Source organism: Convolutriloba macropyga, chromosome 6, assembly GCF_964194025.1.
Source record: "Convolutriloba macropyga chromosome 6, txConMacr16.3, whole genome shotgun sequence".
Classification (NCBI taxonomy): Eukaryota; Metazoa; Xenacoelomorpha; order Acoela; family Convolutidae; genus Convolutriloba; species Convolutriloba macropyga.
The window spans coordinates 33026421-33043711 of record NC_134473.1 but is presented as its reverse complement, the minus strand read 5'-3'; the positions used below and the strand labels follow the sequence as shown (position 1 = coordinate 33043711).

The following is a 17291-nucleotide window of genomic DNA, read 5'->3' as shown; positions in this document are numbered from 1 at the left end:
AGTAATGACATGAACCCTTTCCTTTTTGTAGCATACTTGATTTTAACTACTAACTATTGGTTTGATGACTTTGATGCCACGAGTTTTCGTAATTTCAAAGAAAAATTCGGATTTTTGTAATTTTGGTTCTTTTTGACATCTTATCTCATTATCCCATCATTAATAGTTCCCATTGGCTTAGAGAAGATGTCCAATGGATCATAGATAAAGTTTTCAGAGAAACGATTATGATCTCAATGGCTTCGAAACTTTCTTCTTTTCATTCTCTAATGAATTTCTGGTTTTTGCATGTATTTGTTGTTGTTTCCATAATCATAAAACTTATTGTGATGTCCCGTTGATTACTTTTGGTTGACAAACATCATTTCTTTCTCAGGAGGTATAACTTAATGGAAGTTCAAAAAGTACGCTAATGGAAGTTCAGAAAGCCATTGAATTTAATGGCGTTATTGACTGGTTTTCTCAAAAATTTCGTGGTTTTATTATATTTCTTTATACTTTTGAAGTCATGTTGTTAAGGAAACAACAACGCCATTGCTATTAAAAAGTATATGAAAAAAGAAAATTTTTTACCAAAAACTTCTCTTTTATTGGGTTTGAGACTTTTCTCGCTCAATTTTTTAATGAAATTTTCTGAAATTCTTCATGTTGTCTTGAAATGCTGACTGGTCTCATAGGCTTCTAAGTAAGGATTAATTGAATGATTTTACTCAATGCAGTCAGTTTATAGCGAATAGTTTTAAAGTTCATGATATTGTTCGTTTTCAAAGACTTTTTATACTTTTCAGTTTTTGTTCCTTTCGTCAACTTGTAATTTATTCTCATCATTGAGAGGTTCCATCCACTTCATTGTAATTTAAAACCAATTTTCCACTGATATCATGTCATAACTGATGTTATGTTTGTTGGACAATATGCGTTTTTATATAAGTTTTGTGAGTGGTCAATATTTGTGTTTCTTTTTCTCTTCTTTTAGCACATTCGCTAAAAAATTTATGTTTTGGCATATTTTGTCGTTTGTTTTTTTTTCTCGTAGTCTTTCTAATGGCAGATCTTCTGAGCTCTGTAATGAGGCATGGTGTTGTGTATTTCAATTAGTAGTTTGGTTGTGTAACGATTTCTTTTAAACTCGTAAACATCTATTTTTAATTATCTCATCATTAGGTTGACAATTATGTCAAACATGTAGATGAGCTCGGGTCGGAACATCATGTGCGAACGCACATCAACGAGCATCCTTGTTATATTATATTTTGGTTCCAAAAGTTATTAAAAATTATATTACTCGACCTATTTTTTGACCCCTTTAACTTTTTGTCCTCAAAACGGGTAAACAGGTAAAGCGCGGAGAGCATCAAGTGGATGAGCCTTACTAGTCTCTAAGTATGCGATTCATCAAAACTGTTTTGAGGAGACAATTTAGTGAGAAGAACGGTTCTTAATCTTAAAAGTAAGACCCCTCCTCGGTCCCCCCTCCCCGCCAACACTCCGCTGTCCATTTGAACCCCCCCCCCCCCCCTCCGATGCTAAGCCTCAGATTACAATTTCTCCCGACGTTCGGCGGTTGCTCGGCGTTTTAGTGCGCTTCGCTTGTTTTTTTGACCCAATTGTTTTTCCGCACTAGGGAACAAAATAAACCGACAATGCCTGACAAGCAAATGGTGCTACAAGTGATTGGCTTTTTCATTAGGTGACAAAATAAATCAAAGGGTTTATTTACGTTCAGTACTCTTGTATCTCACAACCGAAAATCAAGCGATAACACTGATACCTAAAACATCATCAAACTGATTTTGTGACACATCCAGCCACAGCTGAAAAAGAAAAGTTACGCAATTTCTTGATGCTGATTGTGTAGCCAAAAATTCAAACAACGAATAGCATGCCCTTCGAAGAATCAACCTAGCCGGTAAATATGCTCAACCCCAAAATGCGATTTTTCTGTCAATTGACTACAGCCATTGTATTTTGGCGATGAGCAAGTAGGGTTTGAACTGGACATAATCTTACGGGCGTAGCTGAATATTCAGTTTTCTCGAATATAGGGAATTGATCCACTGGCATTTTAAAATTTTATTTTAAAATTGCATAGACAATCGGAAATTTCAGAGTGTTCATAAGCAGACAATTTGGTTGAGGTAATATAGATAAAATACCCACCAAATAATTTCAGCAGTAAAAATGTAGAGAACAAATACCAAAACAGGAAGTTTCTCCTTTCAAAATCCAAAAGCAGCACAACGCGGAAACTTTTCACAGACTGTTTCCTTCCGCTCAATAAGCATATATTCGCATTAATTGCGGATAAGACAACTACGAAAAACTGAATAAACATCAATATTTAAATCTGACATGAAGTTTCGGTGAATTTGCAAGTGAATAACGCAGAAACATAGGTTTAAATCGAAACAGCGTTCGAACTCAATGGCAAAACTAAAGAATTGATTAAAGTATTTTACGGAAAGAAATAGAGCGAAAGTCAGAAAACCATTTGCTATCACTTGAAACACGTTAATCATAATTATAAAGCCGTCAAGAACTGTCATTATTGCGACCGAGCAACGCGTCAGCAAAAGACTCGCTCAGAAAACCTTCTAAATACCAAAAATTTATTTAAGGAAGTGCGATTAATCGGAGTCGAATGATTAAATAAGTAAAAAGGTATTTATCTCTCCATCTCCTACGTACTAAGCTACATAAACTATTAACTTCATTATACTAAATCTTTAAAAAATTGAAACTTCAGAAGAATTAGAAGCAGGTTACGACATTTTCTGTAATTCGTCAGGACTTCCGCCTCTAGAAGAATTCTACTAAATTGACCATGAAACACAGTACTTTTCGCTTGATAAAAGACAAGCAACATAATAGGCCAAACAACCAAAACAAATCGTGTCGAGGAAAAAGAACCAAAAGAACTCACTTTTTTAAAAATCATAAATTGTCCCCAAAAAAGACATAAACATAACGTGTGTTTGATCAATTACCACTCCCGGCATACACCACATGCTACACCAGCATTAATTTTTTACAATAAAAATTAAGTTAACTCGTTAGATAGACATCTCTGTCTGGAATCTTAGTTAATCGCAAAGTTATAAACAGTTCAAATCATGAACAGGTCAATTTTTCATTTTGACACATCTTGAAATTGCAACCCACGCAATCGGGTTTCAATGCTGCACATGATCAGGCTGACCTTGTAGTTTGGTAATTAATTTCAATCTCCCCCGCCCATTAGGTGATCAAATTACTCATTGCATTTCCATTTCAGTGTTGACCTTCAGAAATAAAGCAGCTATTGTCACCAACAACATTAATTTTCTTCAGCGTCTTCTTGAATGTCAGTAAGAAGCCACCGAGAACTGCAATAGTATGTTGAAAGTGGTTCAAAAAGAATACCTCTCTGTACAATTGCTTTCATGTACGCCATACTTCCGGTCTTCTGCTGCTTCAAGAGCATGACCAGCCTTCAAAGCAGCATTTACAATTCAGTTGGACTGCAACGATGAAATCATAGTCACATCAAAGGCAGCCGTCCAATTGCTTGCCAAGGTGGAACATAGATGTCGCACGGGCGTGAGTTGCTGTCTGGTATAAGGTTCTTTTGTACTACCGTGAACTTACTTTTGCCGTGGAGGAAGCTGATACAACTATCGCACATTTTGACTACTGCATCACCCCGCCCATGAAATGAAAAAGCCTGGTCACCATAAATGTCCAGGATGCCAATTTTGCAGTACGGTCATTTCCTCTCTCAATTATGAGCGGCTAAAGCGAATCTGTACTTTGCGCTTACTCGAAAATCATTTGGAGTCAAATTAAGACCTAAAGCGGGTATTGGTGGTGCTGATAGCCACGCTCCCGAGATAATAATGGAAGCCTCGCTTTTTCTCTCGTAAATTTGTTTCAATTAGTACTTCTTTTTGTCAAGCACTTTCTGATTGCGGCTGTTCTAGTTCTACTGGAAATATTGTCATCTTTTGGACTGGGAACAGTGACACATGAAACGAGCTCGTCAAGCAACATTACGGAGCCAACAAAAGCAGGTTTAAACTGGTCCCGAAAATGGCAAACGCGAAAACCTGATAAACTAAGAAGGATACCCAGAATGTGTTTGCCACCTACCGTCAAATTTCTTTAGTTTTTCAGAACAATTTCCGTCGGATTTGTAGATCAAGCTAATAATACACAATTTTTGGAGCCCCTAGACAGAGACGTAGGATTCCCAAGGAACTTTGTGGATCGAAGGTAACAAAGTTTTTCCAAGACATTGGAAATTTGGTCTATGCGTTTCGTGGTATTACTTGAAGCATATTCTGAAACCAATGGCAGCTCCTAGCATGTAATCCTGCGACTGGATTTTGTTTTATTTCCTTGTCAACGCTCTTTATCTCGATTGGTCACCAGAGTTAGCACTTGTCGTATCGGATCAGAAGTCCACGTTCTGTTGCGAAGCACACAAAATTTTCAAACTTTCAACAAGTAGTTCTTGAGAACCTGCGATGAGCCCATCATCACGATACCATATACGCTGATGCAGGTTGCGCACCAAATGATGGATCTTTTTCGATACAGACCAGCGCGCCAGCGAAAACACCAAAAGGCCTGTGTTGCCTTACTGAACACCTGATTCGCTAGATACAAATTTGTAATAGAAGTTGACTGCTATGTGAGTAGTAAATTTTTGAACGCAGCTATACATGGTAAATTTTTGTTAACCGCTTGCAGATGACTGAATTTTCAAGAATTGAAAGCGTTTTGAAAATCAACATTTAATATGCCTAATTTACCCGAGAGTTTTAAAATTGTTTAATACGAAATCTTTTGCTGAGAGTAATTGCTTCTGGGTCACCCAAAACGCTGAGAGAGAGAGAGTTGTACATTGTCCAACAGCTTCTGGCTTCCGTGACCAAGCATTTTGCCGTTAGCCTCCTAAAAACTCCCCCTACTGTAAAGGGACGGACAACCGCTCTTTTCAAGAGCTGTTAATGAAGAACTGCAAAGGGCAGTGCTTGAGAAATAAACTCAGAGAAACCTTCTCTGCATCCTTTTTTCGCGAACTTAGTTCTTTCATCGCAGCTTGGATTGATCGGTTGCAGTGAATCGCACTGTCCTTAACAAATGGGCGGGGAACATTTCCGATAGGCCCGCTGCTGTATACTTTGGAAAAGACTAACTGTTCGAAAACTTTTTCCTCCGGAAAATGATAAGCCTCTGAATAAAAGTATTTTCGTGTACCTTTCTATGCAACTTTCAAATCTTCGAAAAATGTTTTGCCAACTGGTGCTAGGCCCTCATATGCCAAAACTTTTGCTGCACCCCTCCCCCCTCCCCCCCCCCCCCCCGAATTGTCCTTGGAAACAAAGCTTCGGCCCGCTGCACAATAACTTCAATATTTTTAACTGTTCACATCTTTACGCAGTACGTTATGCACCCCCAATTACAGAGCACGTGCCATTACAGTAATCCTTATGTAAAAAATATATGGCACATGCGTCTGGGGGTGCAAATAATATGCACCCACTAAGCTGGGGAGGGGGGTACAAACAGAAAAAATCCAACTGTTCTTTTTGTCTATTTCAGTGACGCAGCATTCTTCCACAGTCCCTCAAGGTCTCCGTTGGTCCAACGCCTTATTCTATCCAAAATTCTCTGGTCATTAGTGCGTCTGTGTTTCTTTCCCCTATGTTGTTGATTCTTAGAACACATTTTGAATTAGCAAAGAGTTTTCTCCAGTTCATTTCTGATAACACAAGAAAAAGCATGGTAAAAATTACAAATGTGTCGAATGAAAATTGGCTGATCAAACATTAAAATATCTCATGTTAATAACCAAGAAATTTTTTTAAAGTAAAATCGAATAGACAAAAAATTGACTTGAATTGATTCGGGCTTTTTTCAAATCAAAAGATCACCAAAACAACCAGACATTGTGATTGCAGCATGAATTACTCCCTATAGAACGCGAACGCTTCAAAAGGAATACAAAACTGCTCAAACGCCTGAAACCAGAGAATGACTAAACTAGCTCAAAAATTTCATTTAAAGGTAATATCAAATTTTGTGGAGCAGTAAAACCACCATGAATGTTAACACTTGGGGCTTCTCCCGCTTAAAAACCAATCTAACAAAATCATTGATAAAAAACACTTCTCCAATGCAGCTTTTCGAGTCCTAAAAACACTAAACCCTCTTTGGATCGTAAAAAACGACAGCTCCCCAATACAATCAAATTCTTTGGACTGTAAAAATAGGAGAGCGCGTAAAGAATGTCGATTGGAGTTGATGAGGCTGCTATTAATAAGCCAAATTATGAAAGCTTTAAACCCTGATACCTCCTTGAAATAAAGAAATTTATAAAAAATGCTTCAATTTAAAAAGTATAATACGCTCGACCTCTTAAAGAACGGACTCGTATCTACGTGAAATATATCCATCAGTCAAAATTCAGGGAAGAACAAAATCCCAGCTGAGCTAGTTCCTCCCCAAATAAGCTGATTGGGGACCAAAATTAACGGGATTGGTTACCACCCAAGATTGGGGACCACTCAGGATCTCTGAAAATTTTTGAACTTTCCGCGCAATGGAGTTGGTCATTGGGCTACTGGTACGTTTTAGCCGGCCATTTGGTTTCGTAACTCCCTCTTACAAAAAATTGAAGTTGCTGCAGTATTAAAAACGCTATCTTCCTTGTTCCTCAAAGAACATTACCTTTGATTACATTTCTTAAAAAATGCGATAAATTTTGTGCTTAGGGTTTTGCTCCACTACACGGAACTTATCAGCTTGAAGTTTGCATGTTGAAGTTACAAAATTCACTCGGTTGAGAGGATTAAAGGGGATTTTACTGGCGATATATATCAATTGTCCTAATTCCATCAAATTGATTGAAAAACGCACGTGCAAAGTTACTGTCACCGTTCATTTTTTTTTGGGGGGGGGTAGGGATATAGCTATCTGACCACTAAGCTGGGAAGCGGGGCTGTTATGGGAAAGACCCCTTCAGTTTTCTGAAATTTTGTCACAAAATGGGAAAAATAATTTGCAAAATTTAATTCATCGTTGGATCATAATCGTCGACAACTTCATTATCACAATTTATAGTATAATCACCTGAAGACTCAAAACGATCGCGTGTTAATTTAAGTTTCATGCAGATCAACACACAGAAGCCAGTGAAGAGAATTGCAGCAATGAGCGTGTAACAAAACCCACTGAACCATTCTGTAGTAGATGGGTAAATTGCACTGAAGAGTGTGGACCCTCCAATGTTGATGAGGCACTCACAGAATGCGACAAGAGAGAACACGGAACTGATTTGATGACTGGGAACTGTTTTGCTGATCAATGACCTGCAACTCGGCGCCACGATATTAGCCAATACCGCAATTAGAGGAACCAAGAATAACATCAGCTTCGAGTTACACAAACTTGTGTAAATTTCCACAATCATTCTGACGGTAATTCCAATTAAAGCGAATGAAATGTCGGAAAGGTTTAAGAACTTCGAACAGAGTGGTAAAATTATCATTGATCCGATACACGCGGCTAAATACTTTGATCCTAGAAAATAACTGTACTCTGATTGGCTGAAGTTAATCGGTTCGCTTTTCGTATACAGATATGAAACAGATCCATCGGCCACACCTGATAAATCACAAATCATTATCACATAACCCAGTCCCACCACTACAATAGCAGATTTGACATTACGAGCTGACCCGAAGCAAAACTCAAGCCCCGAAAAAACAGAAGCAAAGCTGAATGTGGTACTACAACAAGAATCAGATTCATTAATCTCGTTCTCAAAGCGTCTATAAGTTGAACAATGTCGATTTCTTGCTGCGCTCAATGATGGTATCCAGAAAACAGAGTAAATAATACAGAATGAATACAAAGCTGCATTAACAATCCATACCGATGTGTAACCAACATGATCAATTAAGGGACCGCAAATTATCAGTCCTAGGAAAATTCCCAGTATTGAAGCAGTCTCTCCAAACGCCATATTAGCAGTTCTGTTACTTTCCGAAGATTTCAGACTGAGGTAACTATAGCCCAACATAAAACTACAAATATATCCACCTCCAGCACCTTGTAAGAAGTTTCCGATAAGATACGGCCATATTGGCAATTCATCGTCGAACGCTTCGAATAAGTACACTCCAGTTGCAAGTAAACAAAGAACAGAAGGGAAGGGAAGCAAAAGCTTGGGCTCATATCGATCACTTAAATTGCCGCAAACTATCAACGCAATTAATTGAGGCGAATAGAAAAGAAGGTTCAGAACTAAATTCCAGTACGAAGCAATTGATGATACGTCTTGTTCCTGGGAATCGGTTAAGTTGTCGCATGTGGCCGAAATATTGTAGACATCAGGGTAGTGGTCTCGACAGACGCGTGAAAATATCAAGCCTTGTTGTGATGGATAGTTCATGTTCGAGGCCAGGGACATCAATATCATGTATACCTCAACTGAGATAAAGCTCCTCGCGTTTGCAAGAATTTCCGCCATAATTGACAAATGTGTCAATACTTTTCTATTGAGAGAAACGCTATTTTTCTAAAATCAATAATGAAATTTGCTAAACAAAGTTGATCTTGACAGCTATAGAAAACAAAAGCAATTACAATGTTTCAGTAAAGATTTCCATGCAAAGTGTTCCTTAGGGGAATAATCTTGTAGCAACTATTTTTAACTTGGACTCCAGCAGTATTTGGTAATATTTTTGTCAACTAGCCTATTTGCATTAATCGAATTATAGAACTTGGGAGGCTTCAATTAGGGATCCTTCACCAATAATTACAAAAGCAGATAGAAATAACTAGACATGCACAACTTACGGTTTGGTGTTAGTCTTCATGTGTTGTTACAAACTCACCTAACATTACAGCCATTCAACCTTCAGCAGTGAACACGTTTGCTCACGATAAGCAAGCTCAATTTACGTTTGTTCAGTATTTCGAGATAGTGATTGTTGAACTTCGGTCTATTTGAAATGTAGTCTCGAATTTAGTCTTACAATGTGTTCTCGAATTTAACTTATAAACCAAGTCTACAATTTGGGAATGCATTCGCAGCCCAATTGAAGCGCCCGCCAATAAACTTGAAATTAACTTGCTATTTACAGGTTTCAGAAAATTTAGGATACTCGACTCATACTCTACGAGTTTAAACATTATATTTGCTATCGTATCATTAATGAACTCCTCAGCACTTTACAATTAATTTCCAAACACTTACTATTTACTATACCCGACTAAATCAATGCCTAATCAAGCCTATTCCTCTAAACAAAAAAATTAGCCTAGCTCCAGGATAGAAAGTCTATATAATATTGAGACACAATGGTACCTATCAAAACACATCGCATTATAATTAAACGAAAAAATGCATGATACAAAAAAGGAACATTGTTAATTTCCTCTGGTACACATAAGTATAAAAAGCAAATGGTAAAAGAGGCAATGTAAAGTTAAGAATACAACATTATGTAAAATTATAAAATCATTAAATTACTTAATTAAAAATTTGACCTTACATTATTAAAAAAACGGCCTAAAATGCGAGCATAAAATGTTTTCACAATTTTATATGTACATCGTGAAGATTAAAAATTAACATAGCTGGCAGATTGCCAGAAAATAGCCGCAATAGATTCGTAGATCGGCAGTCTAAAAAAACAGTAAAAAAGACAGACCAAAAAAATTCGTCTTTTCATTGAAGGCTGATCTGTTATATTTTGATTAAAAATCTGTATAAGTTATTGCTGCCTCTATTAGCTGATCTCAAATAACCTTCATTTAGAGTGATACACACCCATTTGACCTTATCTCTTTGAAATAAAGTAAATAAAAGTCAATTTCAAAGTGAGGAAGTCATTTTTGAGAGTGAGGTAAGTCAAGTGTGACCAAAAATTTAATCACGCGCATGAACAAAAAAACTCGCTCCACTAAGAGCGAAAAATGACGTCACACATGCAATTCAGTTGAAATTGCATGAACGAATGAACAAAAAGTGGCTGTGACGTCATATGGTCGTAACAAAAATCATGACGACTAAATAAAAAAAACCAAGAGAAGGCCAATAATAGCCCCAGCTATCGCTGTGCGGCTATTAAAAATTAAAATCTAATGCTCTCAATGTCATCTTTTATATCTGTTACTTTTGGGTCCTTCAAAAATTCTTTGCAAAAATATTCTTTAAGTTCTCTTTTTAAGGGAGCTTTCGATGTTGTTTTCAGTCTAATATTAGAAGGTATAAATTATAAATATAAATTGGAATGGCATGTGCAATAAAAGAATCAGTTAAAAACTTATTGTTCTTTCTTATATCGAACGTTACTTTTTTTGACCTGTCATGTTGTTTTATTCTCATGGTAGAGAGGTTCAATTTTATATGCTGGAAGATCGTTGCTGAGTAAGCGAATAAAATATTTTGAGCAACGATATTTCAAGAGAAAAGAAACTGGTAGTATTTTGTTGCGAAATTTGAGATCTGTAGACCGATCGTATTTTCTCCTACTAAATAAGGATTTTATTCCCCGATTCAATTGTTTTTCTAAAGTTGTGAGTAATGACTTTTGCAACCCTATTAGAATTAGAGCGGAATAATGTAGATGACTTATTACTATTGCATTAAGTAATAAGACTTTCGTTTTCTCTGGTAAACTTTTACTTAGTGTATTCAAAACTTTTATTCCACAAGCCATTCTCTGAAGAGTCTTTTTCACTTCTCCATCAAATTTTAGTTTGCTGTCTATAATTACGCCAAGATACTTCACACTATTTGATTCTGCTACTCTTTCATTGTCAACATTCAGAACAGTATTTGTTAACCTCTTCCTGGTGCTGAACACAATATATTCTGTTTTTTGTTTGTTCACTACTAACTGGGACTTTGCAAAAAAATCAATAATTTTTGAGATGTTATGTTCAAGTTTTGTTTTTGCCAATATTTCATGTGTCGGATGTAAAAAGAAATGTATCGTCTGCGTACTGGACAACCGTGCAATCCTCTTCAACAATCTTTGCTGAATCGTTGACGTAAATGTTAAATAATAGAGGTCCTAAAATAGTACCTTGTGGAACTCCTCTCTTCAAATTTATCCAGTCCGATTCAATTCCATTCAGAACAACTCTTTGCGTTCTTTTACTCAAATAATTCTCTATTAAATTGGTAACATGTTCATCAAAACCTATATTTTCAAGTCTCCGTAACAGTATTTTGTGGTTTATAGAATCAAAAGCCTTTGAAAGATCTAAAAACGCCCCTGTAACATTTTTTTTCTTGTTGAGTTCTAATCTTATTTGTTCTGTCGATTTCAGGATAGCATCAATTGTTGAAATTTGTTTTCTATAACCAAATTGACTGGCCGACAATAATTGCTCCCTTTCTAGGAAACTTGTGATTTGTGAACTGAACGCCTTTTCAAAAATTTTTGACAAAGCAGAAGTGACAGAAATAGGTCTATAATTGAGTGGGTCTTCGGGATTCCCTTTTTTGAAGAGTGGAGTTACACAAGCTTTTGAGAATTAAGATCTTCTGGAAATTTTCCTTCTGTAATGAATTGATTAAAGAGATAACATAGTGGTTCCGCTACCGCTGCTTTAGCATCTTTTATTTCCCAAGCTGGTATTTTTGAAGGACCGACTGGTTTACTTGTATTCAATGAATCTATGAGCACATTTGTTTCCTTGGTTGTTATATCGGAAATTGAAACACTTTCTCGGAGCAGTTTTAGGAGGAATGTTGTTAGTTTGTTGCAAGCCAATGAACTCTCCTAGAGTCGAAAATCTGTAATTTAGAAGATTTGCGATTTCCATGGGCTTTGTTATCTTATCACCAAAACTGTTTAATAAAGATTGAATTCTTGCTTGAGTCTTTTCTTTATTACGAAGATCTTGAATGAATTTCCATCTGGCTTTTTCACTGTTTAACTCCATAAAACTTGAAAGAAGTTGTTTTTCTTTTTGACGGATTAAATCGTTTTTAGTTTCATCTTCGCTAATTCTTTGTCATAGTTTCTTTGTCATAGTTTTTGATAAAGAAACTATGACAAAGAATACTGCGTCTTCTTTGTCATAGTATCTTTGTCATAGCCAGTATCTTTGTCATAGCCAAAAACTATGACAAAGATACTGCGTCTTCTTTGTCATAGTTTTTGGCTATGATATTTTAAGCGATTTTCGAATAAGGAAAAACATTTGAGTTGCACTCTTCAGGGGAGCACCTATTGTTTTCTGCAGCGTCAGAGATTTAAAAAGCCGTGAAAATTGAATTGAATTTGCTTAACGTGGCGTGGTTTGGTTTTTTAACACAATAATTTACGGATTGCCGAGTTTAGCGATGCGATGCGCTGGGTTAACATTAAACATTACTGCTCAAGAACACTGTTCCTTTTCGGTATTTTTTTCCTGCTAAGATCACCACGGTAACCTCGTGCAGTTTAAGATGAAGAACAGTAACCAAACTGCTCTCTTCAGTGGTGCGGCATTGAGGCTCAAAGTTTCTACATGCATGTACCACATTCAAGTTTTTCAAATTTTTATGTCTTTATTTGATGGCTCTATTTTTTTTGACGTTTTATTGGATTGCTTTATTTTGATATTTTTATTTAGCCTTCAAATAACTTTCAATTATCGCATTGAGGTAAGCTTAAGTCTCTCAAGAGAGGAAAGATCATTTTGAGGGTGAGCTGCGTACAGAGTGACCAAAAAGTATTCAGGCGAGTAAACAAAGACACTCGCTGCAGCATTGTATTGGTTCAAGTTTTCGTGGGAAATTAGTGTATCGCGGCTATTTTTGAGCGAGATTATTTTTTTAATTAAATAATTCAACGTTTCAATAAAATTACCAAGTTGAACAATTTTTCAAGCTGTCCGAGATAATCAAAACAGTTGACAGATTGTCAGAAAATGGCCACGATAGCTTCGTAGATCTGCAGTCTCAAAATGAAAGTAAAACTAACTGAAGAAAAAATTTCTTTTCATTAAATGCTGAGATGTTATTTTAATTATGAATCTGCATAACTTATTCCTGCTTCTATTAGTTACTCTTAAATGACCTTCAATCAGAATGAAGCACACCAACTTGACCTTATCTCCATGAATTAATAAAGAATAGTCAATTTGAGAATCAGGAAGTCATTTTTAAGAGAGGTAAGTCACGCGTGACCGAAAAATTAATCACACGAATGAAACAAAAATCGCTCCATAAAGAGTTAAAAATGACGTCACCCAAACAGTTCAAACGAAATTGCATGAACAAATGAACAAAACGCAGATTGAAAGAGATTGTGACGTCATATGGTTGTATCAAAAATTTTGAGATGAAAACAGCAGGACAAGTTCTGAACTACAATCCAAAGAATTGAATTAAGTAATGACCCGACAACTAATATTTTTACAACAAAATCAGACAGTCTAAATAAAATCCCGACCCTATATGAACAAAAAATATAAAACAAGTAGAAAATTTCGTTTTAAAAGGTTTAGTGTTTAATGAATCTCTAAAAACATTCAATTTCTGAAAAAATTGACTATGCGTCCTTACAATCAGTAAAAACAACAATGTAGGAATTAATGACAGACAAAGCAAAAAAAGCAGTGGCGCCAAACTAAGAAAACTTCATAAATAAATGCAGAAACTCTTAGCCACAGCAAATCATAAAACTGAGCAAAATTCAAATGAGAGCAAGATTCTACAAATGAAGGCAAGATTCACAAATTAACTTGAGCCTTTCGAAAACAAATGGTATCGCAGTGACTGAAAACGTCAGCTAAACCCTGGAGCCAAAAATTTGACCAAAACTACCCCGACTAATTATAATTTATTATTTTTGAGACCAGGCCATCAGACCACTAGAAAACAAGAAAAACAACAACAAGAAGGAAAACATCAACTTTAAATTTTTCAAAAGCAGGTGTCAAAATATTGAAAAGGATTGCTATGAACTCAAGCCACTATTTAGATTCATATTTTACTCATTGAGAACCGATAAACTCAATAACAACAAATACTAGCAAAACTCAAAAATTCGGCGGATTTGAAACGAGTAATTCCGATAACTTAAGCATCCTTAGCGACCGATGAGACCTGTCAATAAGGAGAACAAGAGATCAGACAAATTGAGCAAGAAAACTCGTAAACCTTAAAAATTCGATAAAATTCTTTGCAAACAACGGAAGTCATAGAACAAAAATAGAGATTTTAACTGAAAACAATTAAATCGATAAAAATATTTCATTGTTGCAACATCTGAGACCCGTTTCTAATTTTAAAAGATGAGACAACAAAACGTACAATAAATACTAAAAAAAATCATTTGAACATTTTGAAAACAAATAGCGTCAAAGCAATGAAAACAGCTAGCCATGAAAACACAAACACTTCATTAGGTTCCTTTATGCCTCATTAGCAACCAATGCCTCACTGATGTTACTTGGTAAAAAACAATTATAAAAAAACAGTATTTGCTGCCCATCGATAAGTTCAATAATATGCAAAGAGGCACCATTAAAACATATGTATCGTATTAAAAGCAATCAAGAGAAGAAACGGTGAAAACATAATTAAAAAACCAAAAAATTTGTTCAATTAGCAACTTCTCACTCCACTTTAAGGGTACTTGGGGAAAATCATGCTTCAAGCCAACTCGCGTTTTCGGTCCCTTTAATAGTCCAACGTTATTAAAAACCCCGCTCTAATTATACTTCTCACTAACGTGACAAAGCTGAAAAATGTGTGAGATCTTAAAAAAACGGAGCTGGAAGACTCCGGAACCGACCTGAAGTACATTCCCTTATGCCCCAGGCAACTATTCAATGAATAAAACGAGCCTAATAATTAAATCTACTAATCATTTTGAAACAACAGAGGACAGATGACATGAGAAAGGATAAAAATGATATCCAGGAAAATATTTGATTTTATCCCAAATATCTGACATTTTACCCCAATTTGCGCCACATAAACAATTATTGCCAAAACAACCAGCAACACAAGTAATCTTAATTCAATAACCGACCGAACTTTGATATAAAAAAACAAGAGTAACGAACGCTACATACAGAGAAAACCGTGGAAATGGAAAACGGAAATAGTTACAATACTCCGCAAACGTTCAAGTGCTATCTCTTAGAGTATTACTCCGGGAAGCCTTTATTAAATTTTTCTGCTCGATCAGTGCACTAGGCAACTCCAGTCACAGAACATTACACAAAACCGCTTCAAAAAAGTCTTCTTCATCTCTCAGAAAAATGAATGAACAAAAACCACTCTAGATTCTCTCTCTGCTTTTGACTTTTTCCAGCAGATTGACCTAAAAACTTTTTCTCACGTGCGGCATGACTTGCACACTAATATAAAGTAAACGATTTTCTCTAAAAAAATAGAACATAACCAACTAACGTCGGGCAAAGGGCTCTGAAACGACTGGCGAGCGGTTGGCTTCGTCAGTATTCAGCCACGGTTTAATGAGGCTAGCTATAGCTTGATTTGACTTTGCATCTTTTAGTTTTCTAGCCTTGTTAGTAAATAAAAACTGATAGTTTAAAAATTTGCAAAATATTGCAACATTTAAAAAAGCTTCCAGATTTCGCAGCGAAAAAGTTAATAACTATTTTTTGTCGCTGGATTTATGTCAAGTAAACGATCTGAAAGACTTGAAAAGCTTCGTGGGCCAGTAATGATAGTTAAACTCAGAAAAAGACAAATATTCAAAAAATGCAATTTTTAACAAAATCTTGCCAAAATTCAAGATATTTAAATCTTCAGAATCAGTTCATTGTCTCAAGAGACTATCCAGTATCCTTATTTCAAGCTTTAAATAGTTTCACTGGCTCATAAAGATCCATTAACTTGGAACAAAAACTTCCCGCAAAATTTGAAAAAAAACTTTATCAAAAAATTGCTAGCGGGAGTTATTAAAATATTGATAACCATTTCATAAACTCTAGAAACTATGCAGCAGTTTATAATCAAACCATGGAGGAGGTCTCCAGGACCTTGGTGCCGCAGAAAATGATAAACATTCAAAAAAATTCAAAAAGATATTCCATGGCAAATAAAATTTTTTTGAGTATTTATTATCAAATCCTAATAGACTTTTTCTGGCACCTGAGTCTGGAAAGACGTGGATAATGAAAAACAAATCATAAAAAATTGAAAAAATTTGCACGTTTTGTAAAAAAAATGCTAAAATTCGTGATGTTAAAAAGTTTCAACCAATCCACTACCACTAGAAACTATGCAGTAAGCTTTTATAAAACCCTAGAGGAGATTCCTTGACACCAATGGCTGAAAAAACTCAAAAAACAACAAAAATTTTCAAGAAGCTTAAAAATTGTGAAAGGGGGGTGCACCGGGGGGCTGATGGGGAGGGGTGGGCAACAGCGCGGTGGGGGAGGGTGGGGGCAATAGTGGGGGTGTCTTCAAAGAAACGTCCTTCACACGATAAGTATAAGTCTCCAGAACAGTGAGCTGAAACAGCGGAAGGGCTCTAAGAGCACTTAATGCCCGCTGGGCGTTACCTGTTTATCCGGTTTTTGAGGACGAAAAGTCAAAAACGTGAGACGAAAAGTCGGTCAAGCGAAAAATTGCATAAAAAAGACCGACAGGACTAATATAATTGCTACAAACTTCGTTTGAGAGCAGTTAATCACCATTACTCCTCTTCGAGTCGTCAAACGACAGCACACCAATACAATCAAAATACTTTGGATTGTTAAAAAACAAGAGGACAATAATAGCCCCAGCTATCTCTCTGCGGCTATTAAAGACTCATAAAGGAGCTAAGGAATTTAATTTGCATCCAAAATCTTGCCACCAATTTGGTAACGGTAAAAATTTGCCAGCAACATTGAATGCCAAGATTATGGCATGTTTCTCATTCATCAATCAAAATGAAAATGCTTAGAATTTTGAGGTTTAGAATGGCGTGAAACAACAGAACAATTACCGTAATGCAATCCGAATTAATTTGTTGGAACAGTCCGAGTTTTCAGACTACATTTAGCTCACTTTTGTTGAATGTTAACAGCTGCCAATCATAGAGCATTTCTCTCCAGATTCTGAATGCATGAATGATTAGAAATTGAAAACCGCTCAAAAGAAAAACTGACCAGTCTTTTAAACTGACTCCTTTTGCAGGGTGGGGGCAAGCAACAGGGGGTCGATAGGTTTGCAAAGGTCCCTTAAATGACGTTGTTAGGGTATATGTAAGCCATAGTAAAATTTGAAGTGAAAAGATGAAACCAACTTTGATAAGTCTTCGGGCACTGAAGTT

The 17291-nt window shown here is 36.1% G+C and overlaps 1 protein-coding gene across 2 annotated transcripts; it reads right to left on the bottom strand.

Moving 5' to 3' along the window:
- Positions 1–7041: 7041 nt before the first annotated feature.
- On the bottom strand, positions 7042–9037 carry LOC142340939 (lysosomal proton-coupled steroid conjugate and bile acid symporter SLC46A3-like). Of its 2 annotated transcripts, none has more exons than XM_075391718.1 (2): positions 8848–9037; positions 7042–8566 (listed from the first exon to the last, which is right to left on the bottom strand). In XM_075391718.1, exon 2 carries the CDS (start codon positions 8516–8518, stop codon positions 7055–7057), a length of 1464 nt encoding a protein of 487 aa, XP_075247833.1. In that variant the 5' UTR covers positions 8519–8566; positions 8848–9037; the 3' UTR covers positions 7042–7054. The 2 variants fall into 2 exon arrangements, with proteins under 2 accessions (XP_075247833.1, XP_075247835.1); XM_075391720.1 differs by having other exon boundaries at positions 8886–9037.
- Positions 9038–17291: the final 8254 nt, after the last annotated feature.

Excerpts from the sequence above, each read along its gene's own strand:
- LOC142340939 (XM_075391718.1), bottom strand. The coding sequence starts at position 8,518 with ATGGCGGAAATTCTTGCAAACGCGAGGAGCTTTATCTCAGTTGAGGTA.